At 40.1% G+C, this 24,598-nt stretch overlaps 1 protein-coding gene across 1 annotated transcript in view; it reads right to left on the bottom strand.

Moving 5' to 3' along the window:
• Positions 1-1,501: 1,501 nt before the first annotated feature.
• Positions 1,502-24,598, bottom strand: part of DAW1 (dynein assembly factor with WD repeats 1) — a 35,740-nt gene continuing 12,643 nt past the window's right edge. The window contains exons 5-13 of the mRNA XM_075004608.1: positions 23,795-23,917; positions 20,991-21,090; positions 15,548-15,655; positions 14,265-14,371; positions 8,324-8,426; positions 6,484-6,598; positions 5,025-5,101; positions 2,631-2,793; positions 1,502-1,795 (exon numbers count right to left, since the gene is read on the bottom strand). Coding sequence (XP_074860709.1) covers positions 1,761-1,795; positions 2,631-2,793; positions 5,025-5,101; positions 6,484-6,598; positions 8,324-8,426; positions 14,265-14,371; positions 15,548-15,655; positions 20,991-21,090; positions 23,795-23,917 — 931 coding nt within the window. The 3' untranslated portion in view covers positions 1,502-1,760. The remainder of the gene's footprint in view (positions 1,796-2,630; positions 2,794-5,024; positions 5,102-6,483; positions 6,599-8,323; positions 8,427-14,264; positions 14,372-15,547; positions 15,656-20,990; positions 21,091-23,794; positions 23,918-24,598) is intronic.

Below are 24,598 nucleotides of genomic sequence, written 5' to 3'. Positions count from 1 at the left end.
CAAGACAGAGCCACTATTCTGAGGCTATACTAAGCCTTTGGCGCCACCAGTGAACTCATAATGCCACTGTTTTTAATGTCCTGCAGCCATTGGCATAATTAGCAATAAGCCCTTAGAAAATAACAGCTGTAAAGATGTTACCATTTAGCAGGACAAATAGTTAAATGAGCCATCTGGTCTATCAGGCTAATAAAAATGACTAATAGGAAGACGTATCTGCTATTTGTGAGGCTGTTGCATTCCCCACCCTACACACACACACGCCAGCTGATGAAGAAACTGGGAGAATATTTAGAAAGCCAGAGGAAAGCAGCACAGAAAGGGAAGATGGGTAAGTGGGATGCTCCTCAGATTCCTCCACAAAAGGTCTGATGGCCCCAAATGAGAATAACTAAGTTGAAGAGGGGGTTTTCCTCACTCTCTGTTCCTCACAAACTGGTTACGTTAGCCAGTGAAAGTGGAGGAAAGTTAGAGCTTTAATTCCTGGTGCATGATCCCTCAATTTCTTTTGAGAGCTTAGAGGTCATCCACAGAAGCAGCAAATTATAGTGCTGCTACTAATCAGCTGTGGTGAGCTACAGCTGATTTAGGGTTCTGAAGCTTGGGGGGAGGCAAAGATTCTGGTACAGCTGGCTGGGAGACTGCTCCCTCTCTCTCTCTCTCTCTCTCTCTCTCTCTCTCTCTCTCTCTCACACACACACACACACACACTTTCTCTCTTCTATTGGATAGTAGGAACAAGTGCATTGGGGCTGCAACTGCTTTAAAGCTGATGAATCATTATATTGCTGGATCCTGTTTCCCTGCATTATTGCCTGGTAGAATAGGAGGGGAACACATGGTCATGGCTCAGTGAAAATACCAACTGTCCACAAATATGCACAAAAATCCCTTCCATTTGATTCTGTCCCTCTCTCACACAGACACAATAATTCCCCATCTCTTTAGTGACTTGATTCTGCCCTTCTTACCACTTCACAGATTCGGTTCCGGCTGACTGAACTGTCCACCTAAGTCATACTCCCTGCTACCTCTCTTCTCCCTTAGAAAAAGCAGCTTTTCTGGGAGATAATGAGGAAAGAAGAGGCAGCCACCCTGCAGGTGAAAAGGTGAATAAAAACAAGTCTTTTTCAAATGCAGCATGTTCCATAGTTAGTAACAGCAATGTAAATTATACACAATGACTAATGCACAGTTTTCGCCAAAATATCTGAGTACGAACAATAGCTTGATGGTTAGAGCATTGGCCTTATAAACCCAGGATTGTGAGCTCAATCCTTGAGAGGGCAGGTTAGAATCAGGGATGGCGATAGGTCCTGCAGAGCAGGGAACTGGACCTGATGACCAGTTGAGGTCCCTTCCAGCTCTATGACATATAAGATGTATATCACTGCACTACAATTAATACAATTTCGCACTTTAGCCAAACATTATTATATACAAAAGTAGTATAGAAACACAGGAAATGTGCAAATAACGCCCTTTACACATTTAATCGTATCATGATGCTATTTTTATTACAAATGTCATATGAAAAAACAAACCATGGCCAGTCAAAATGTGCAGCTAGACTACTGTATTAGTGCTAATAACACTGACTTTGGCAGTCAGAAGAGTGAAACCTGTCAAAGTCCAGGGAACTTCAGCAACACTGAAAACTGGCAGAGGGAAATAGGACAGAGTTCAGAAAGACTGATGATTTTTGACAACTCTTGTGATGCTGATCAAAGCTTCTAGCAAACTGAGCCATACTTCTTCAGTCAGCGCCATATCCTACAGGTGTTATCCTTGCTCCCTAGTAACAAACACATATTACGAGGGATTACTTTTGCCCTTACCATATATCTCATCCTTTTAATTAATACTTAAATAACTAGCCTGTAGGTAGATCTGTGCAAGTTGACTTCTTGTGTCTGTCTGCAAACAGGTAATGGAGCCATTCTGTAGGTGTGGTGCTTTGAATGGCTGCAACCCTCCGGCCCCTCATGTCTGTGGACAGTGGCTGAGGACCATGGCTGCTCTAGCCAGCCAGGGACCTTCTGCCAGGAACCATGAACAGCCAGAGCAACCACTAATGTGGGTGTCCCGGGGACCACCTGAGCAGCTGAGGTCAGCCACGCTGGCCCTTGCAGAAGTAACAGATTGTGGAAAGTCAAGGGATTTGTGACTTCTCTGACCTCCATCAAGACACACAGCCCTTTTCATGCTTGATTCCTTCCTAAGATTTCCCTCTGTTTTAAAGTGGAATGAGCTTGCACAGAAACCAGCTCCAGATGCACAGACAGTACAGTCCCATGACAGAGACTCTCTGCAACCTCCCTAACCCCTCACTGCATGCAGTGTAGGAAAGGGACTGAGTCAGCTCTTTTGTGTTTAGTACATGCCCATGGAAAAGGTGGCAGGGTTTAGCCTAGAGCTCTATCCATGGCTACACTCAGATTTGATCATAACAGCATGAAACAGAGCCACAGTTCTCAAGTGCATTTCTCTTTCTGCCTTGGCTATGTATTGGGAGTTATTCGTGCTCTCAGAATGTGTGAAATGGTCCAAGTACCTTTTTCAATTTCAAAGCAGAAACACATTAAATATAAAAATCTTTTTCAAAATCCCAGATTTGACATTTTAGTTACCTGTAATGATGATATCACCTGTGTAGTTGAAAGCACATGAGAAAATCTCATCAGTGTGTCCCTCTAATATTTGAATGCACTGGCCTGTATTAGGGTCCCAAAGTCGAGCTGTTTTATCAGAGCTGGCTGTTAGGATACGACTACCTTGAGGATTGAAGCAGATCTTTAAAACAATGACAAGAAAAGTGCCATTAGTCATCATTCCAACCTATGTAACTGGAAGAGAAAGCATGAGTCAGGTGGTTAGCAAATCAAAACCAGAGTCCAATTTCTGACATAAAATTAAGGCACAATCCTGCAACTGGATCAATAAAGGTAAACCCTTGCCACAGGCCATGTGTACCTGTAATTGCAAAGTCCATCCACAGAATCAGGACCCTGATCAGTAATACCCCAAAAGGCACAGCAATTGGATCTACAGGCAGATCCTTGCCTCACACTGTGTGTACCTGTAGCAAGGTTCACTCACACAAAGACAATTACAGAATCAGGACTTTGGATAGTTACACCCCAAAATACTAATTGCTCTGACATTATATGCACATTATGCACAAGCTACAGCTTTCACTGTACTGTATGTATATTTGAGAATGCTTCATGTACAATAATTCCCTGTAATAGTTAACTCACATTAAAGGCCAGTTACCTCACATGAAGCACATTTCATACATTGTAGGTTTGCATACATCTTTAACTCCTCATATAAAGTTTACGACACATCTTCTAACCATCACTGCATTTATTACACAATTTGAAATGTCATCACACAACCTAATTGTGAATTATTGATGGATAACACTGCTCAACATATGCTGCCTCTTCCCTCCCCAAAAATGATCCTACAAAACAACAGACTCCCCAAATTATCCTTCTGTGTGATACAAAGTCAAAGCAGCCTTTCAGTTTGCCCTAAAGGCAAATTCTGGTTCACAAGATTAAGTACCTTGATGGAGAATGCCCTGCCACTGACCCTTCGTTTTCTAATCCCAGGGGAACAAAGTATTGTATAGTACATAGTAGGTAAGCTAAGGCCATCCTTTCAGAATCTAACTTTCACTCACTGCAGGATTTTTAACAATCACATGAATGTTGGGACAAGTATCAGAGAGGTAGCCATGTTAGTGTGCATCTTCAAGAACAATGAGAAGTCCTGTGGCACCTTACAGACTAACAGATATTTTGGAGCATAAGCTTTCATGGGTAAACACCCGCAGGTCTCCAAAATATCTGTTAGTTTATAAGGTGCCACAAGACCTCATGAATATTGGGAAGCATTCTAGTACAGCAGTCTGTCCCATTATGATTGTACAATGCAAGACATCAGAAAGCTCTGCCTTAAAGGGACCACAGCAGCTAGCCATTGGAAGGCAGCTGATCCAGCCAAGCAGCAGCTAATGGTTGGCTCCAGTTCCCAGATGGAAGATATATACTAGGATCTAGGTCTGTCTGAGATACAGGGTGAGGAGATAGAACCACTTCCCTGCATAACAGAACAGGGAAGTCCTGTGGCCACCTTGACAATATGGGAGGGTTGTGAACGTTGAGGTAGTAGATAGTAAAGGACTCCAGCAGTGTTCCAGGTCAGGACTATCAGTTTTGTTACATGTCCATATTTCTGTGTGTAAGAGAAGAATAAAAGCACCTGTTCCAAAGCTTAAAAATAAAGTTGGGTGTGGTTGATTGTATTGTCTCCATGCTGGTGGACAGGCCCACCAGACTACAAAGAGCAAGACTTCTTCCCCACTTTTCCCCTTCCAGGAACTAGACTAGCTCCTAAATATTAGTACTTCAAGCCAGGAAATCACCAAATAATTCACGTGTCATGGGTCTGCATACTACCTGGAGTGCTCACATAAATCATGAAACAGTGATCTATTTGAAGAACAAGCAGGAAGAATTGCAATAATTAAATAAGAATATTTGCATTTAGGGTAAAATTTCAAAAGTAACTACGTGGTTTAAAAATAGAGTGAAGGCTCACAAAATTGACTCAGACATCTGAATTTCAAAGCAGCATTGCATCCTAAGTGTGTACATTCTTTGGAAAACGGGGCTTAGGCACTTCAAAAATTTAGAGTATGTTTCTCCTTCAAGACATGGGATCCTGTATTTACCAACCCCATCTGCACAGAGGAATAAAACAGAATAAGGAGGGATTGAAAAACCCCTCCATTGGCAGACACACGTAAGCAGGTTGTCTGAGCCATGCTTTCCAACCCAAGAGGGAGCAGGAAAGACTTAGAAAACAGCATCCTAAGTAAGCACTCACTAACAGGCTATAAAAATCCATGCTTACATTTAATTTTGAAACTTATGCCAGTGACATATATCAATTGCTGGTAAGTATGATGTCATGCAGAAATAAAAAGAACAGGCATAAATCACAAAACTCACCTTAGAAATTTCACCTCCATGACCTTCCAGCTTTGCAATGCATTTTTTTGTTTCAGCATTGTAAACTCTTGCTGATCCTTAATAGAAGAAAGGCCACTTGTAACTGTTTTGCTTGAGTCTATATACATATATACAGTGTTTACATTCATTGGCAGGAAGAAGCTCAACCTGGACCCACTGAAGTCAATGTAAGTTTTGCCACTGACTTCAGCAAAAGTAGAATAAAGTCCTGTTTTAGGAATAACTAAGTTAAGGCCTGATTCTTCAAACACAAGCGTGAATAACTTCTCCCACACAAGGAAATCCACCAACTTACATGCATGTTCTCAGAATAGGGTCCATGCAGTGGTTACCTGTAAACAGTCATCATCTCCCAACATTTAAGTGCATGGTGATAGCTGAAATCACCACAGCTCTCCCTTATACGTGGAGTAGGTCAGGAAATATCTGTTACATGGTTGAAAAATTGTTGATGTTTTAATCGCATCCACTGTCTCACCTCTGACTATATAACCACAATTTGTATATACCCTTTTCACCTTTGTGTAATCAAATACTGCATGTTTGTTAGTGTTTTGTCCAATCTATAAAGTGTTCCAAGTGATAGGGCTTCTGTATGACTCACCATCACAAAGTGTTTGTCATAAATTATATTTTACTTCCTAACATCAGAACTACCCAAACCAGTGCTCTGATATCCTATCCCTGACAGTGGCTGATACTAAATGCTGCGGAGGAAGATGTAGAACACCCATATAATGAATAAACATCCAATAATAGCAAGGGCGCTGGAATATAGCAAACTCTTTGACTCATCAGAAATAAGAACTATTCAGAACACCTGAAATGCTACAATCTGCATACACACCCTAAAAGAGAGAAAATATGTGGCTATTTAAAACTAAGCAGAGACAATTTTATTATCAAATTAGCTAATACATGAATACAGTCATGAAACTAAATTGTTTACTTCTCCCCATCATTCATATGCATTTTCACTTCATATTAAGAAGCCATTGTTTCATTTTTAAGCCTCTAACTTTCTATGCAAGCCCAAATTTGAGCCATTCTATGTCTATCTTCATCCAAATGCTATTTTCTTTCTGCAGACTCTCATGCACTTTCAACCACAAGAGTATTTATTTCCCCAGAAAGCTTGAAATTAATTGGACAAAGCATCTTGGCACAGATGAAAGTCTGAAAAATTTAAGAATTTTAACTATGGGAGAAATCTATTTGCCTTAAAAACATCTTGATCCAGAATTCCAACCGAGACATTCTGGTTTGGCCAAGCTCCACCCAGCAGAGAATCAGAGAGATACGGCAACGCAATTTTTATGCTGTCACTGCACTCCTCTGCTCCTAGGTTCAGCCAGAGACCTAAAGGCTACTCCAACACTCACTCAGCTGCCCTTATATTACATGAAAACACAGTGCTAGCCCCAATCAGTTCACCTACCATCAGCTGAGGAAGTTGCAATACGCTGGCCAGTGTAATCAAAACACACATCTAATACTTCATCATCATGACCTGTTAAAGTTGCCAAACGTGTCCCGGTCACAGCATTCCACAGCTGCATGTGGATAAAAAGCAATAAATAAAACCCTATCCAAGTAATTACAGGAAACTATAAGCAATCTTACTATTTATTTTGAATTGAGTTTGTGGATGCGCAAGTCAAACCAGTATTGTGACACTAGAATATCCATGTGCAGATTTAGTGCATAACCAAAGAAATACTTTAATAAATGTGTTATTGCATTATTCCCCTGGATTTAAGCCAGTGGAAAGAGACTGTATTTGCTTACCCAGTGTAGTGCAGTGGAAATATTGCATGTCTGAAAAAAAGTTTGTTTCATTTGTATTAGGTGAATATGATATAGCTTACGCAGAATTCTCTACTGAAATCAATAAGTAGGTTCCTGTGTACAAACAGATATATTTCACTATCCAGAGTCAAATCTTTACTGAATATGTACTAATTAAATAATGTTGTTTCATTTGCAAAGAGTGCATTCTTACACCAATGACCAGTCAGTAAGCTTCAGTAAAAGTTCACTGAAAAGAATTCCAAAAAACTGGTGGAAAAGAATGAGAAAGAGAATCTAAATGTGGGGGAAAACAATTTTAATCTAAAATGCTATCACTTGGCTATGAAGCCTTCAAGAGAGAGAGAAAATCTGTATCTGCTTACAGCTTGTCAAGAGACAGTTTTATTATCAAGGTAGCGAACGTGCAATCTGTTGAACGCAACGTGCAGGGTCTGGCAAGTGACTAACCAAATTAGTTCACTTCTGCACCTAGCTCACATGCTCCCCACCCCAGGCAGGAAGGCTTAAAGCAGTCAGAAGGAATGGTAGGCTTTTGATAATACTTCCCTAGCTATTTTTGTATTTCTGTTTTATACAGACAATACTAAAATCTCTGTTCATTTTAGTTGTGATCAGTGTGGAGCAAACCATCAACCCTCACTAAAAATCCACAGGGACAAGAAAGCTCTATGAGGTTGTCTTGTGGAATTTCCTTCAACTTGCGTCAGTGTACAAGTTTCCCAACCACAAAAGAAGCAGGTGGTTTGACACTCAGATCACATTTTGAGGTTCTATCAAGAATCCACATACCTCCACGTTGTCTTCTGTGCCTCCCTCTTGATTATCAACATGACTGCTACTTTTCCTAGTCGTAGCTGCCCCTGAATTATGTGCACCTTTAAGAAATGATGCAGCCTTTTTCCCATTTTACAGCCAGAGAACTGTGGCACACTTAGTTTTAAGAGCAACGTGGCTTTAGAGTTGTGGCTACTCATCCCTTCTGAAAGTCAGGCCACTGATTTCTAAAATTTGGCACCAAAAAAAAAAAAAAAATCAGAGACTCATTACTAGATGCCGTGTTTGAAAACTGTGCCTTAGTGACTTGCACAAAGTCAGCAAGGAATTTGGAGCCACAAGCAAAAAACAGTTCTCCTAAGTAACAGTCTGGGGCCTGAGCTACAAGACAATCCTTTTTTTTTCTTTGGTTTGTTTGTTTTTTTCTTTATCAAACAAATTATAGGAGATTAGCTGTCATGAAGGCCCAAGCCCTGCCTTCCAGTTTAGCTATACTGGGTGACAGCTACAAACCAGCAGTCAGTTTATTATACAATGTCTTCTGAGTCAGTTACAGACATTTTCTTCAGCCGTAACAGAGTGTACAGGAATTCATTGTGTCCTGAATGAAATCTGAGAGTGAATTATTTGTTGCTGAACACGAATAGCGACAGACTATACAGAAGGTTTTTGTAGACATCCATTTATCTTACCATGCATGTTTTGTCCATCGATCCAGTAACAATCAGAGAGCAATCCCAGTTGAATTGTGCACTACTAATCTCTGCCCGATGACCTATTAACATATGCAATTTCCTACATAAAGAGAATTAAAAGTCTTATTTGTGCATGTACATCAAACTGAGATAGATATAAAGGTTATATATTTATAAGTAAGTTAGAATAATAATATAGTTAATGGGTCAAATCCTTTCTGCCTCAACCACGACAATAATTGAAACTTCTGGTGTTAGGTAAGTATGGTTTGGCTGACAGTGTCTAAAACAGAGTGAGGCTGGTTCAGCATTCCAGTAGCACTTCAGCACCCATTTCCATTCTCTTCTACCAGCAGTGGCTAGGACTACCATGGAAAGAAATCCCATTTTTACTATTTTCACCTTTAAAAAAGCTTTGAAAAGAATTTAGGGCTAGTAAACTATTAGCAGACTCTGAAATCTTCTATTCATCCATGGTGCAAGTGGAACCCGGATAGAAATAGAGTAAGTTTCTCCTCACTGCCCTACAAACATGTCTCATTAATGATCTTGAATGAAGTAGCTTTGTAACATCCCAATTCAACAAAGAACTAAAACATATGCTTAACTTTAAGCACTTGGTTAAGCTCCATTAAAGTCAATAGGACTTAAGGAAATACATGAAAGTTAAGAATATATTTAATTATTTGATAACTGGGGACAAAATAAAAGATTTCAAACTCTGAATAATCCAGAAGTTTCTCTGCTGAATAAAGGAGATTTTTACTGAAATGGATGTGTCTGTTATAAATTCAAGTATAACCAAGATCCTCATTTCACAAAGGATTACATCATAGTTTCAATTTGTGGTCACTTGTAATCAGGGCTGGATTCCATCCGGTGACCTATTGGTAAAAGACTCTATGTTCCATCACCATTAGATGCCATTAGGTTTCACAGCTTATGTCACTCTATAATATGCTCTGGTTCAATAAGTGTGCTTCAGAAGAAAGGTCACATCAAGAGTTAAGGGAATCTCCTTGATAAAATGGGATAGATTTCTTTGTTTAAAAATGTTTGATTAAACAGCTGTAATGTTCAAAATATACAGTATTGTAAAGGAACATAATGTAATCATGTAAATATATCACTGCCACTTTCAGAGTCACCCTTTTGATCAGGGATCTCTTCCAGCGTTCCACTGTTCCATCACCATTTTTTCCCGACAACACCATTTTTAAAAGGCAGCAGGAACATGGAGATCTTGAAGGAGCCATTTGTGGCTCCGTGCCTGCCATCTGCCTCTGCCCCTCTGGGATGCCGCCACCAGCCCTGGTGGCTTAGGCACTCCAAGCTGGGAGGAGGAGAGAAGCAGGGCCAGCTCAGGCCAAGTGCATGGGGGGGCAGGCAGCCAGCTTGGGCCCTGTGCACATGGGAGGGGGGCAGCCAGGTTGGGCACCGTGCACGCAGGAGGGGGTAGCTGGATCAGGCCCACACGCAAGGGAGGAAAGGCAGCCTGGGCCTCACATGCAGGGCAGCTGAGCCACCTGGGGGTGGGTTGGGCCCTGTGAGGGGGGCAGTTAAGCCACCTGGGGTAGGCTCAGGCCCCGTACAGGGAATGGTTTGGGCCTCACCGGGCAGCAGCTAAGGCCCCATGCAGAGCACAGTTAAGCCACCTGGGGGGGAGGTGGCTTGGGCCCCACGCAGGGGGCAGTTTGAGGCTTGAGTTCCACCACTTTTTTTTTTTTTTTTAAAAAAAGCACTGCTTTTAATTAACAAAATAAATATAATTTTCTGCAGATATCATTTCCAAAGAAGGAAACAAAAATCTACAGAAACCAAAAGCCAGTCTAACACCTAAATGTGCACCACAACTCTGGACCCAACTGACTGTGCACAGAACTCCCATTTAAATTATTGTTATTTTTACCAGTGTAATGAGTGAAAGATCAGATTCTATATAACACAGTCCAAATACTAGTGGGGACTCCACTCTGTCTGGACTCTTGTAATTAAAAGCACAACCATTATAGTGACCCAGAACATGCTAAGTGCAGCCTTCACTATTTAATCAAATATAGAAAAGTGGCAGTGCTAGTTATCTATTAAACTCTTCAGATAGTGTTGCTGAACTGAGCTGAATAATTAGTCATCAATGCCCATTCTAGACTAATAGGGGCTATAAAGCACTGAGCCTGGGACACATTTATTGCTAAATATATTAGAGGGCCTGTTGATTAGGAAATATATCACATTATTGTTAATGAAAAACAGCAACAGAAATAACAGCTAATCACGTTAATGACCAGACAAGCAACAAAATTAATCTAAGTAATTCAGAATAGTCGTTTTTTTAAAATGATTAGACAAAAAATAGAGAGGCCTCTATTATTGTATGCACTAAATGAAAGGTTCACAAAAGCAAATCTTACAAGTAACTGAATCCAAGCTGGCTTACTGTAACAAAAGAAACCTATTATATTGGTGTCTCTTTAACAGATTACTCTATTTCCTAATTGTGTGTTTCCTGGTTTGTTGTGATTATGTTGACCTTTTTACAATAAATAAATACTGAGGACTGATTGTTGCTGCAAACTTCTGTATACGTACACAAATGGGATGGATATGTAATACATCAATATACTGGATGCATAAATAGCAGAACATTGAACATATTTCACATAAATGGTAATTTGTCATCAATTCAATTACAAAAAATCTACATAATCAGAATTGGAGAAATATCATGAAAAAATTCATTTAAATGTATATATGGTTAAGCTTATTCATGATGTAGCCCACTTTGTACTCACAGAGAGTTAATTTTAAGTTTGGATTTTCAAGTATTCATACCAGAAATGGTATATTTTGTATGACAGGACATTGAATATTAATATAGCTGTTGCATAATGATTTCATAGTCCCTCACTAAACTCAAACTGCAGACAGTTTATATAGGCCAGACAAGTTTCTGACTGCACCATTCTCAGGTAGGTCTAGTTCAGGGGTCAGCAACCCCCAGCATGCTTTCCAAGAGTGACACACAAGCCAATTTTCATCTTCACATGAGGAGGGACCTCAGTCCTGGTCCTCCTTCCACTTGCTCGAAACAATGCCACCTGTGGATTAACAGAAGATCAGCTAATGCTACTAACCACCATCTAAACAGTAAAGCCCTGCATCTTAAATTTATTTATTAATGAAGATGTTGTAAGTAGGACTATTAGTGACCTCAGAAAGTATCACTGGCACTCTGACCATACATCGACATCAAAAGGCCAAATTTCAGCACTCTGCTTTGGAAAGGTTGCTGACCTGTAGTCTAGCTGGTTGAAATTTTTTTAACTGAAACTCTTGTTGATGAAAAATGGGCTCATATTTTTCACACACACACACACACACACACACGTTTTTCAGTAAAACTTTTAAATTTTGGTAATATTTTTTATAACAAAATTTCAGTGCCTGTTTTTGAAAAACAATTTTGATCAACATCGTCATTTTATTTTGGTTTCAGTTTATCAGAAATATGAAAAATATTTATGGGAAAATTGTAAAACCCAAGAAAGTTTTGAAATTTCCCACAGAAAACATTTGACATTTTTCAACCCACTCTGATTTGGACAATTCACACAAATAGATATATATGTGACTATGATGAGAGAAAATATAATTAAATTAGCATTTTGATTTTTTTTCTAGGAATATTCCCATGGAAAAGAGCTATGGGGACCAAAATTAAAGATTTAACATTTTCTAAAATTTCCTAAAACCTGTTTATCTGCTATGTCTCCCTTAAGAATTCAACATGCTAAACGTCTGCAGACTTTCTTCAGGAGAAGAAAATATGCCCATCCAGTCAGTTAGCAGAAACAATGCCACGCAATAGTCAGACCAATCACAACTAGCCAGCACAACTGAAATTGAGGATATCAAGTATTAAATAGAACACGTTGTTCATAATCATCCCAACAATAAAAATGAAACCACATAAAAAATCCAGAGCATATTGAAATAAAATAGCTTTGAGGAAAATGTGATCTATTTATCGACATTCCTCTACCACAAAAAATGTAAAACTGGGTGAGTTCATTATTCACAGAGAATTATTAGCTCAGCTCTAACAGTATTCTAAATGTGTGTGCCGGCCCCCTTTAATAGCACACACATGGATAACTGCCATTTAACATATAAAATACCAAGAACTAAACAGGAGGGCATGACTATATTGCCCTCTAGTGGCTGCAACCCTAGAAATTGAAATAATAGACATCATCTACTACTACTACTACTACTAATAATAATAATAATAACACAACACAACAAGCTCTAGTGAACACTGCTAACTCTTGCTGCCATCTCTGAACCATGTGTGATCATGTCACCCTGCAGTGCTTACAGCAGTCATGGGAAAAAAAGTCAAATCTACTACACACACTAGTGAATGTTTCCTCAGTTAACACTAACCTAACATGTTACGTATCAGTCACTTAACAGTTTTACTTAGCAAATTCAACTCCATTTCTACAGCCGCTTTCTGCTGATGTTATCCCACTAAGATTAATACAATATTAATAATTACTCTGATACAGACAGAGGACTGCATGTGTTTCAGAGACATGACAGCAGTCAATAAGCTCACAAGTGACACATATCCTGGGGAAAATTTTTGAGCATTTAACTTCAATATTTTTTAATTCTTTCTACACTGCTAATTACCAGAACTATTGGTGTTTAAACCAGACCTTCCTCCTTCACAGTCCATCTCCTGATATTTGATCCTGAAGTGAAGTCACAAGGCTGAATCTGTAACATTTCAATCATTTCTGCAGAAAAAGAATGCAACATTAAAATACCTAAGACGGACTTCACTGCAGGATCAAACAAGAAGTGCAAGAAAACTAAAGATATTAACATTACTGTCGAAGAGCCCAATCTAGTAAGGTGTTAAGTGCCTCTAAGCTTGAGGACTGAATCCCAGCTCTTACTATTGAGATCAGAAGGTGCTCAACACTTTACAGGATCGGGCCTTAACTGATCTCGTATACACAGATTATTTTTTCTTCGAAAGAGATGAAATGGCATTTGTGGTCTTCACCATCTTGTTTGTTATTTCAAGTCATCCCATGTATTGTATGCATTCACCCTTCATGGAGAAAGAAACCTCCAATGAAAATGTGATGGAGTTTTTTACCTTAAGAACAAGGCACCTTCATCAGTAATTTGGACAACAGATTTATAATTGTACTATACGGAGTCCTCAGCTCAAAAAACAAGAAGACCTCTGAGAACAATACTAACTAGCCACTATTCTGTCTTTCATAAACAAATCAAACAAACACTTCAACCATTATTAAATGAAGAAGTGGCCCTTTTTACAGGCATGATAATCTTAAAATCTTGAACTTTGTAGTTAGAGGCCTAAATTCCCCTCTCACTTAACTGACCTTGAAATTCAATACACTTATACTGGTATAAAACTAGTGTGAAAAGAAAATCACTCTGTATCTTTATTAAGGAGAAACTGGCAAAATTGACTACCCATAATTTAACATACCCTAAAACACCTTTCTTTTTTAAAAAAAACTGTCTCTTGCTTCTATAAAATGTAGCAATTTTCCAAACCAAGTGCTTCCACGCTGATTACATTTTCCTATTTGGATGATTTATTAACAACAAACACAGAGCCCTTTCACTCTGCCTGCATGACTTAATTCTTCTGAGCAAGCTGAGTTTTAAAAATATAAGCCTCTTGTGCACGAAAGCATTTGGAAGAGCAAGTTTCTTGCATAGTTCAGTACCCTGGTTGTTCCGAAGACCACAGGTCGCAGGAGAAACAAAATAAAGATGAGGTCAGGTGCACCCAAAACCACAGTTGGAAAATCTAGAATTTGAAAGTGCCCCTTTAACATATCATTTAAACACACAATACAAAATCACCTTACGAATGCTTTAGTACCTGCCAGTGCCAACATCCCACACTGCAACTGTGTGGTCAAAGGAGCCAGTGATGATCCTATCTCCTGTGGTATTAAATGACAACGCAATAATTTCTGCTGAGTGCCCCTAAGAGAATATTACAAAAAAGTATTTCAGAATATAAATGAGACATTTCTCTAGAGGTTGTCCAGTACCTAATTTGTACAGTGAGAATACAAAATCACATTAGTGATTGCTCTGACTAGGCTATACAGTCCCCCTTCTCCACAATGTAGTACATTTTCTTGTTTCTTGGCTAGTCTTACATAATTTAGACATTTCTACAGCATAATTCCTCTTCCTATATTACAAGGGCATTTAATATCATATGCCACTTAACTACTAAAACATAGAGCATTGGGGAAAATCCTGCAATTACAGGGTAATGAATTATAACTGTGATCTGATATGTCTTCTTCATACCAAATTTCTATGGAAGAGTAGTTATTTATCATGAAATGAAAAGATGCTCTCATTACAATAAACTACGGGCTATACTGTCACTGCCCCTTCTGCATATGCATGGGAGAAAGGATATATGGTGCCTCCTGAATACATGTCAAGAACAATTAACTGCCTCTCTGCTGCTTTCTTTCTGTATCTCTGCCTTCCCCCTCCGTCCCCACAACCCCTCATACTTCTGTTCAAAGGAGGCAGAGAAGGCTGGGAAGGAGAAAGTGCATTGTCTAGTCTGCAGACAAGGAATGCCAGAAGGAGGCAGTCTGTGCACAGACCCTTACTTAGTCTTTGTTCAAAGGATAAGGCAGAATATTTAAACAGTGGACTCCTAGCAAACCAAATATACAGAACAGAAATCATACTCTAGATGCACTTGGTGACTTGACTGAATTCTCTACACACATCATGCAGAAGATGAATGTCGCAGCTAAAAGGAACATTGAGAGCTATAATCCTAGCCATTAAGTTACTTCATATTAGTTTTCAAAGTTGCACAGGAATTACAGTTCAGTACTCATAATGATAAACTATGTTAATAAGAACAGCAATATCTTCTAGCCTAGGACACTAGTGACACTGAACTGGGAAAATATGACATTTGATTAAACGAGGTTTTATGACTTTTAATAAAGTAGTATAGCTTTCTTACTCTCCTTATATTTTCTTAACTATAGGCACTAAGTGACTCAGTAATAGGAATTCTTTGCCGGCAATTACTGAAATAGATGATTAAGCCCCATCTAACTGAATTAGGAACTAAAAAAGTACCCAACACATTCCAAACAATGAAAAATGCAAACATACAGTTAGCATGACCACTTCCTCTCCATTTTGAATATCCCATACTTTGGCTGTTGTATCCATACTTCCAGTGGCTATCAGAGTGCTTTGAAGATTAAATGATACGCAAACCTGTAACACAAAGAGTGGGAAAAAATAAACTTCCTATGTTTTTTTTAAATATAAGTTGATCAGGGTCAGCGTTTGAAAACACAACAATAGTGTAATTTAACAATTTGTGAAATACACACAGTCATGGCATTTTAATAATACGGTGACAGCTGCAGTGTCCTCTAGAGATTTTGTTAGAGATGCAACAAATCTGTACCATAAGAGCTTTGGGGGACAATTTATTGGGCTGAACAAACCAGTTGCTTTGCAAATGATTGGGTGCGTTAAAAAAGGTTTACTGGATCTTATCACAAGACTATGTTCAAACACCTTTTTTACATACAGCTTCATTTTTATTACAGGTATACATTTGAACAAAAATGCAACAGTCCCCAACTCAGTCCTCACACTAATGACTGAGGCAGTCAGCTTCCTCAGTAATTATATGTTATGGTTGCTCTATTAATGAGGAACAAAAATGTCTTTGGAAAAAGGAAACTTTTGCTGGGAAATTAGTTGCATTTTCAAATATGATATTCTGCTTTTCATATTCAACCAAAACTACACAACATAGACATGTGACAGCACCTCGTGTATAACAGCTATTCATTTAGAAATTATTGAAAGTTATGGGCCTGATATTGAGAAACAGCATCTGATTTTGTAGACATAACGTCCATCAATTATTAACAGGTACAATTCATAGCATTTACGGCCTGATACAACTGCCACTGAAGTCAATTGAAACTAATCAAGCCCAAGGACCTCTAATTAACTGATCTGTACACACAAAAATCATAAAGACAGAGCTGAGGCCCTTTTTAAAAATCAGGTGATTCATGCTAAAAGAAGTCATTTCAGAATGCCCAGAGAACAAACAAAACACTAAGACATACCAATGCTACAGTACACAGATGCAAAGTAGTAACTCTTTGAGCAGAATTTTCACTTTTGCAACTTACAAATTATAAACTGCTGCAACCTACAAAGCACACATGCAGTTTCTAGAATGCTTTTACTGTATTTAATATCAAATCAAAAGGCAATTCCAGCATATGTAATTCTAAAAGTCATGTGTAAGAATGAAAAAGAAAAATCATGCTCCAGAAAAACAAGAGCATTATTTCTAAAATGCAAACACATTATGGGGGAAATAACATGGAATCAATTAAAATATCAAAATAGTCAAAATAATAAACATTTGGCAAAAGAGGAAAACTATAACTAATTATAGATACAAAGAGTTTATTTGAATTATGTTCTGCTAATTGGATGCAGTGTTTTGTTTGTTCCTTGATGGTATGTCTTTTTGCACATGCTCAAATAGCAGGAGAAATAGCAGTGCAGGAGAAAAGTAGCTTCTGTTGTTGATAGTTCACAGAGGCTCTACAGACTTTTCAGAGTTCATAACTTTACATGGAGCTTACAGTGACTTCAACAGCAGAAGAAATATTCTCCAAAAGGAGGCATTACAAACATCAACAAGTCCATTCATGACGTATGTTACTTCAGGTCACTGGAATAATGGGACAAAAGGTGCAAATATTCATTCAGGCGTGAATTATATTAAAGGGCCACGAAGAACAAAGATACAAGATCACTATAGCTGCGTCTATACACAAGCACCCTTTCGAAAGACCAAAAAGCAAATGAGAGCATTCAAAAGCGTGGCTTTCAAAAGATAGCAACCACACATAAAAATTAGATCGAACTGTCAATCTGCCCTTTCGAAAGACTGCTGCGTTGTTTTGAAAGGAAGCATCCACGTGGCTCCAGGCACTCTTTCGAAAGAAGGGAGCCAGAAACACCGTGGACAGGGTTGCATGGCTGACAAGCCCTTCTGGGGCTACAGCCAGCCGCTCCCTTCCCCAACACCCCCAGCTGTCACAAGCTGAGTGCTGCCCAGCTTCCCGGAGCCAAGCAGAGCTCAGCGTGCACCGGCATGGAGTATCAGCTGCTGCTCCTGGCTGAGGACACATGGAGAGTGTGCTTGCGCTGCTGTGCACAGTCGTCGTGGCCACCCCCCATCTACTTGGGTGGCTGAGCAGCACCCCTGCGTCCAGGGAGGCCTCCTGCCCAGGACCCTGCCAGTCTCTCCCCACCCCCTGGGTGCCCCAGCGCCTCTGGAGCCACCCCAGCAGCACTGACTGGTGGGAGCGTCATTGTTCTTGTTTCGATTTTGGAGGGTGGGTGAGAGGGCGTGCTGCAGTCAGCTCATGGTTGTGCTGCTAGCACGCTCGCAATTTCCTGCCACGTGGTATCAGGTCCATACTGCTTTAAGGGCAGATGGAGGCAGGGATCACAGAGCCCCGATGCTGTGGACCAGAGCATCACCATGTTCCAGCTCGCTGGCACCACGGCGGAGTCCTCTTTCAAAAGAGCAGGCCGTAGAGCACCTACATGTGTCTTCTTTCAAAAGAGTATTCAAAAGGGGACACTCTTCCTGATATAGTATTGAGGTTGGGATTTCAAAGTCTGCATCGCGTTTCTTCAATTTCCTTTCGAAAGAACGTGTTTCACATGTAAATGCTCCTCACATTCTTTCAAATGAGGGCCAGATATTTCACAGTGTCTTGCATGTGTAGACCCAGCTTGTGGGGAATAAATGCCATATTGTCATCCAGAGAGAAAAAGAAAAGTAAATCCATATCTGAGCAGGTTTGCCTCAGGCCGTGGTGCACAAACTGGGTAGTGCCCCCCCGGGGGTGAATGCGAAATTTCAAAAGGAGGGGTGCAGCACAATTGGCTCCCCCTGCCTTCCACAGGGGTCCTCTGCTGTCTCCTCGTAGCTTCTGTCCACAGCTGCACTGTGCTCAAGTACTGTGCTGCTTGCCTCCCTGATGGCAGAGGGCAAGCTTAATTTCTAACGACCGTTCCACCTCCAACAGGGGCCCTTCCTTGCCTCCCTGCATCCTCGCTTGGCTCAACTGTCTACCTCCCTGTCCCCCACAGTCTCTACCTTCATTTCTGATCCGCCCCCCTCTAGTTTTGCAGAGGCAGCTGAGTGGGGATAAGAGATGTGTGCTTTTACCAACACAGCCCCTTGTTTCAGCTTCCTGGGAGAGTCCAGTGCAATTATGTTGATCTTTTGTTTAATTCTTTTATTTACTTTAAAAGGCTGCCCAGGATGTCTGAGAAAGAGTGTGGGGGGGGTAGGGGGGTGCCTTTAACCAGCAGCAAGCTGTTGGAGGTCTTTTTTTTTTTCTTCTCCTAAGCTGGGTCGGACTCTTGAAATGGTGACATGCACTGGGACTGCTGGAGTTGGGAAGGCTCTTCAAACAGAGTGATTTTTTGTTTTAATAGCTGCCAGGGAGGGCTGGGGAAAATGGCTCCTCAAACATGGTTTGCCTCCATCTGTATAGTGAGTATCCTCTCTCCCATTGTGTGCATTGTCCTTGCATCATTGCAGTTTATGTTGCTACCTCACACAGACTGGCACATGCCAAAAGCTTTTTTATCTTCATATGAACATAACAGAAATGTCTGTTCGTTTGGATTTTATTAGATGGTTGGGGAGGCAGCTAATTGCAGAGACAAAAAGAGAGGCCCAATGTAAAAAGTTTGCTCACCCATACCTCACGCTATAGCTATACTTGCTCTTGATCAACAAAATTTTGTCATTCATGAGTGATTACCACCACCCCACCCATGGAAACGCAGCAAAACCAAGTATGAATGCTGCTTTGTTGGCAGGGCTGCTCTTCAGGTGACAAAATGAAAACCACTTGTTGGAACAGAAGTATTTTGTCAGCAAAAGTGCTGACAAACAGCGTTCACATACACCACTTTTAGCAACAGAGCTGTAGGAATACAGCTTTGTCACTACATGTTGCACAGTGCACACATACTCTAACACTTGGCCTACACTAGACTTTACAGTCGACTGCAGATATGCAGTTCCAGCTACAGCAATAGAATAGCTAGACTCCACATATCTGCAGTTGACTGTAAAGTGTGTCCTTGCTGAGGGAGACGGACGGGAGCATTTCTCCAGTTGACATCCCTTACTCTTCATGAGAGGAGTTGTACAGGGGGTCGTCTTTACCAGAAGATTAACTGTGAACAGGTCGATCTCCTGGTAAGTATAGACAAGCCCTAAGTTTCTTCAGCAGTCACCCCTCTCTGCCCAATAGGGACAGACACTCCCTCACTTGTCCTCGCAGTATAACCCTATACCTTCCCAAGACACATATCCAACTGTGGCTTAGTTTTGTGGACAGATTGTTTATAACAGAATAGATCCTTAGGCCAGGCAGGAACTGATATTTCTCCCCATTAGGAGAATGATCTATCTAATCATGGAAGAGAGGAACTTAAGAGCAACAGGTCCACCAATAGACAACAATAAGAATGCAACAGAAGATGGAAAAAATGTATGGATAATGAATTGTGTGGAGAGTGTGGACCAGAAACCTGCTCTCCCTGTCTCATAATATAAGAGGACAGTTTATAAAACTGAAAACAAACAAATTCAAAACTGATATAGAAGTGCTTCCATACAATTCATAATTAGGCCATGAAAATCATTGTAACTCAGTGTTAAGACAAGAATTTAGCAAGATTCAAAAAGCAATGGGACATACACATGGATATCAAAATATCCCCCAAAATTAGAGTAATAAGTATATTTTAAATAAGAATTGTAGGTTGCCTTTAACCAGCCTTCACATTGTAAGGATTAAAAGGAAACTTCCTTGAGAAACAGATTTTCCCGTATCTACCTACTGCTGAACTTCCCGCATCTTCCCCTTAAGCATTTGGCACTGGCCACTATTGTGAGAGAGAATACCAGACTAGATAAACCATAAACCTTATCCAATATGGTAATTCCTATGCACCTAAGAGTTAGATGCTCCTTTGCTTTAGCTCTCTGTTCTGCAAGCTATCCTTCATGTTCCCAGCATACCTAAGCGTGTTCTCTGAGAATCCAGTTGTCCCATGCAGTCAGTGCCTCAAAAAACCTACAATGTGCATAGAGAGAAAGGCTTTGTGCACATTGCGTAGACTAAAAAGTGAGTTAACCTTGTTAATTGAAAATACCTAGATACATGTTTTTAAAACTGTAGAGTTTTAGTATCATAGCAACTTAATACAAGAGCAGAAGCCCTTCCACTCTGTCCTAGTAAAGGCACACCATGATAAGACAATCTCGATTATACCAAGGTCCCAGATGACACCAACAACTTTTGGATAATCAACGGGATTTTTTTCAGTGTAATTAATAAATATCAGAAAGAAAGACCATCTTAAGAAATAGTAGTAGTTTGGCTTATTAAATTCTGGAAAAATCAAGGTTGTACTGCATAGGAAAATACAATTAGATGCAAAGGTTTAATATTGTAATGCAGGCACTCACTATTTCTGCTGTGTGTCCTCTAAAGGTATAGTAGCATTTTCCTGTTTCTACACTCCATAGTTTGCAGGTCTTATCAAAAGATCCAGTGGCAATCTTGTCACTAAATAAAGAAATAGTCATTTTTATTTAGAGGGGATAAAATAAAATTTCTGTCAAAGGTAGCAGTAGAAAGAGAAACTGAATAAATCACAGAAATAATACATGATCTTTGATATACCAAAGAAATTGATATATTTAATCAACTCATGAACAAGCCAAGCAATTAGTGATATATTTTATGGCCAAATAGTGGCTGGCACTGTAGACATTTGCAGAAGTCTTGTGCACCGGCAAGGGGTAATCTTGCATTCCTTTGGTCAGTTGTGCAACATTCCACAAAGTCATTCTTTCCCATTTTCATACCAGGTGAATCAAAATTAATGTAAAAGGGAGAATAAGATGAAGTTCCTGCATTAGTGTAAATTCCCTCAATGAAATGAGAGGCATTCTACCAGAAGCATCAGATTTTGTTCCATACAGATTTGCGGTGTCCAATATGCCTCCTGTTCACCATTTGTGGCAAATGGGACATTGTGGTGTGGCAAAATGGAGTGCCCTCTGCCCGCTCTGTGCACACACACACCCCACCACTTGGTGGTATAAGCATGTGGCAGTGGCAGCAGCAGTGGCTACAGCCTGGCTCAACTCCAGCCATGGCCCAGAGCAGCCTTGGCCGTGGACCTGGGGGACCCAGCACAGCTTGCATGGCCCAGTGGTTCCAGAGTGGCAGCAGTGGCTTTGGTGAGTCACCAGTAGCTGGGGAGAGGGTGCCTGGCTGACGGGGAGGGCTGGCTCTGCGGGACAGGAGCGGGGGCTGTGGCAATCCTGAAATTCCTATTGGACACCACTGATATAGATATTAAATAACCCTATACTTTTTGGTTTTAAGTAAGAAAACACTACACTGTGCCTGGTCCTTCTAGGCGTAGTAATAGTAATAACAGCACAGTAATAGTATAGCATTAATAACAGTGCTCAGCACATCAACAATGGACCCTCAAAACAGAGAGAGAGAGACAGATACACACACAATCATATGTTTAAAACATACACACAGATCTTATACATGTACTTTTAACTATAAATATATTTCCTGATGAATAAGAGATCCTTTCTGCCTTCATCTGCACAGTGTGGACAAAAGAATAACAGGGAAGAGAATGGTTTGTTTTTGGGAAGCACAAACCGCTCTCATAACGAAGACAGCTAATGTACATACATGTTGCACCTTCAAGATCTGAGCTGTTCCGAATGAGAGAATTTGCTGAATGAAGGGAGAGCTCCAGCCTCACCCCACCACCAACTTCCAACCCTAACAGCTCCCTGAGCCACAGCCAGACCCTGGCCCCTCAGAAGCCAGCTCTGCCCACCCCCCACTCAAAGGCTGCTGGCTTCAGTCCCAGATGGGGTGCTGGGACCAACCCCAGCCAGTGAGCCAGATTCAGCCATGGCAGGGAGAGCAGCTCCAGTCCCTGCTGGAGAGCCAGCACCAGGGACACAAGCCCCTGGCTTCCCCTGCACAGGGCTGCCCGCCCCCCATTGCTGGGCTCCCTCCAGGCAGGGCTCCCTGCTGGAATCTCTGATCCAGTAACAGATGACGGTGGTCCTGACAGATGACAAATGCTGCTGTATGAGAGAATTCCAGTTTTGAGAGGTGCAACCTGTACCTAAAACCTCTGTACATGATGTCAGATTCTCTTTAAACTACATCCACTACTAGCTCTGATCTAATCCAGACAAATATTGCAGAAAATAAAAGATACGCTGATTAATATTGGACACCGATGCAGCTGCACCTTGAGGATCTCCTAACATTCATTCACCATTTCTGATCAGCTTCCAACTCAGTCATTTGATAATAATGTGTGTAGTACTAAGTGGATTAGCATGCATAATAAGGCAGTTACATTGGAACATCTGATAATTCTAACTAAAGCAACACAAGCTGTTGTTGCCTTTGTTCTTGCTTTCTTTGCAAATACATTTAGTTAATGAAGAACGAAAAAAATCCAAAACATAGATCTGATCATATATATGTGAAGAGAAGCAAACCATTTGACTTGATATACTATTAGATTACAATAACATGAAATAATTTTCAATATACATTTTACCTGCATGAAATTTAAAACCAATTGTGAATTTGTAAATACCAATTTATGAACTAAAGCAGAATACATATTTTATACAGTGAACAAGTGCATGCATAGTCCTTTGATAAGACAAGACACAATTTAACTCTCCCATTCACAATTAAGAGACTCAGAGGTTTTGGATGAAGACTCTATTTTACTTTAAAGCCTGTGTCTGCACTGCATGTTTGTTTGTTTTTTTCCCAGCATCCCATAGTCAAAATAAGTAAAGTCAAAAGATCGCATTCACACAGCCACAGCATTGCAAAATGGAACATTCTCATTTACAGCCACAGTTCGCAGCCATAGCATTGCAAAAGGAGCCTTCATATGAGCCAATAACAGCTGTGCTTTGTTCTCACACATTCCTTTTTTGACCTTGAAAGGGGGCAGGTGTTGGCAAAAGTCATTCGCAGAGCTGAAGTAATTATTTCAAGGGAAAGGCCATCTTATCTCAAATTATCCTGACTGGTTGTACAAACACTTTGGAGGGTATTTTTGCCTGAAAAAAAGAGTTTAAAAAAAAACACCTCTGGTGTAGGCAAACCCAAAGTTTATAGGATAACTATATTTACAACACAGCAATCAATGTCAACAATTAGAAGGTATCTCCAAGACTGAAAATCTATTTACCCAAAGGGATTATTGAAAGCTATTGCATAGACTACATTTCTGTGTCCCTCCAATGTACGTAGCTCCTCTCCTGATGCTGTGTCCCATATTTTGCATGTTCTGTCATAGCTTCCAGTGATAAAGCTAAAATGAAGAAAGACAAATTAGTTACAGGACACTAGAAACTTTCTCAGGACCTGCATCCAGAACCTAGTGAAGTCCTGGGAGTCTTTCCATTGATTTTGGTGGTCTTTGTATTAGGCCCTAAATGCTTTTCCTGTGTTCCATAGTATCCATAAGAATACTGATCAAGCTTTACTAAATCTTGTATTTGTTAAAAGATAACATTACAAGTGCTCAATGCATTCTCTACTGCTAAAAAAATTGGATTTCCTTTAGAAGAGATTACAGAACAAAAATAATCACAGATTAATAAACTAACAATTAGGTCTATTACAGCCGAACTTCACTTACACTGAAAGTCCTGAAGTGTTTACATGCATTTCAGTGGACTTGCACTTCACTTATATTGAAGTCTCACCCCACTTTCAGTGCCATTCATTTCACTATTAGGTGTGTTTCTTTCTGCTAATCTTGCTGGAATACAGCAGCTATCACCAGCATGTGAAAGATGGAATAGTGCCTTCAACTGAATCACACCCATTTTTTCAGCCCCTTTGGTTTTATCTTAGAAGTCCAAAAAAGGGAAATGCTTAAATGTGCTTAGATACAATCACAACGCAAAGAGATTTTGTCTGCAGTATTGATATGAGCACTGAAATTCACTATTGAATTTCCATATTAAAAATATTTTTCTATTAGTAA

Source organism: Carettochelys insculpta, chromosome 10, assembly GCF_033958435.1.
Source record: "Carettochelys insculpta isolate YL-2023 chromosome 10, ASM3395843v1, whole genome shotgun sequence".
NCBI classification, from domain to species: Eukaryota; Metazoa; Chordata; order Testudines; family Carettochelyidae; genus Carettochelys; species Carettochelys insculpta.
Note: the sequence above shows the minus strand (reverse complement) of the source record. Positions and strands in the feature narration are given on the sequence as shown.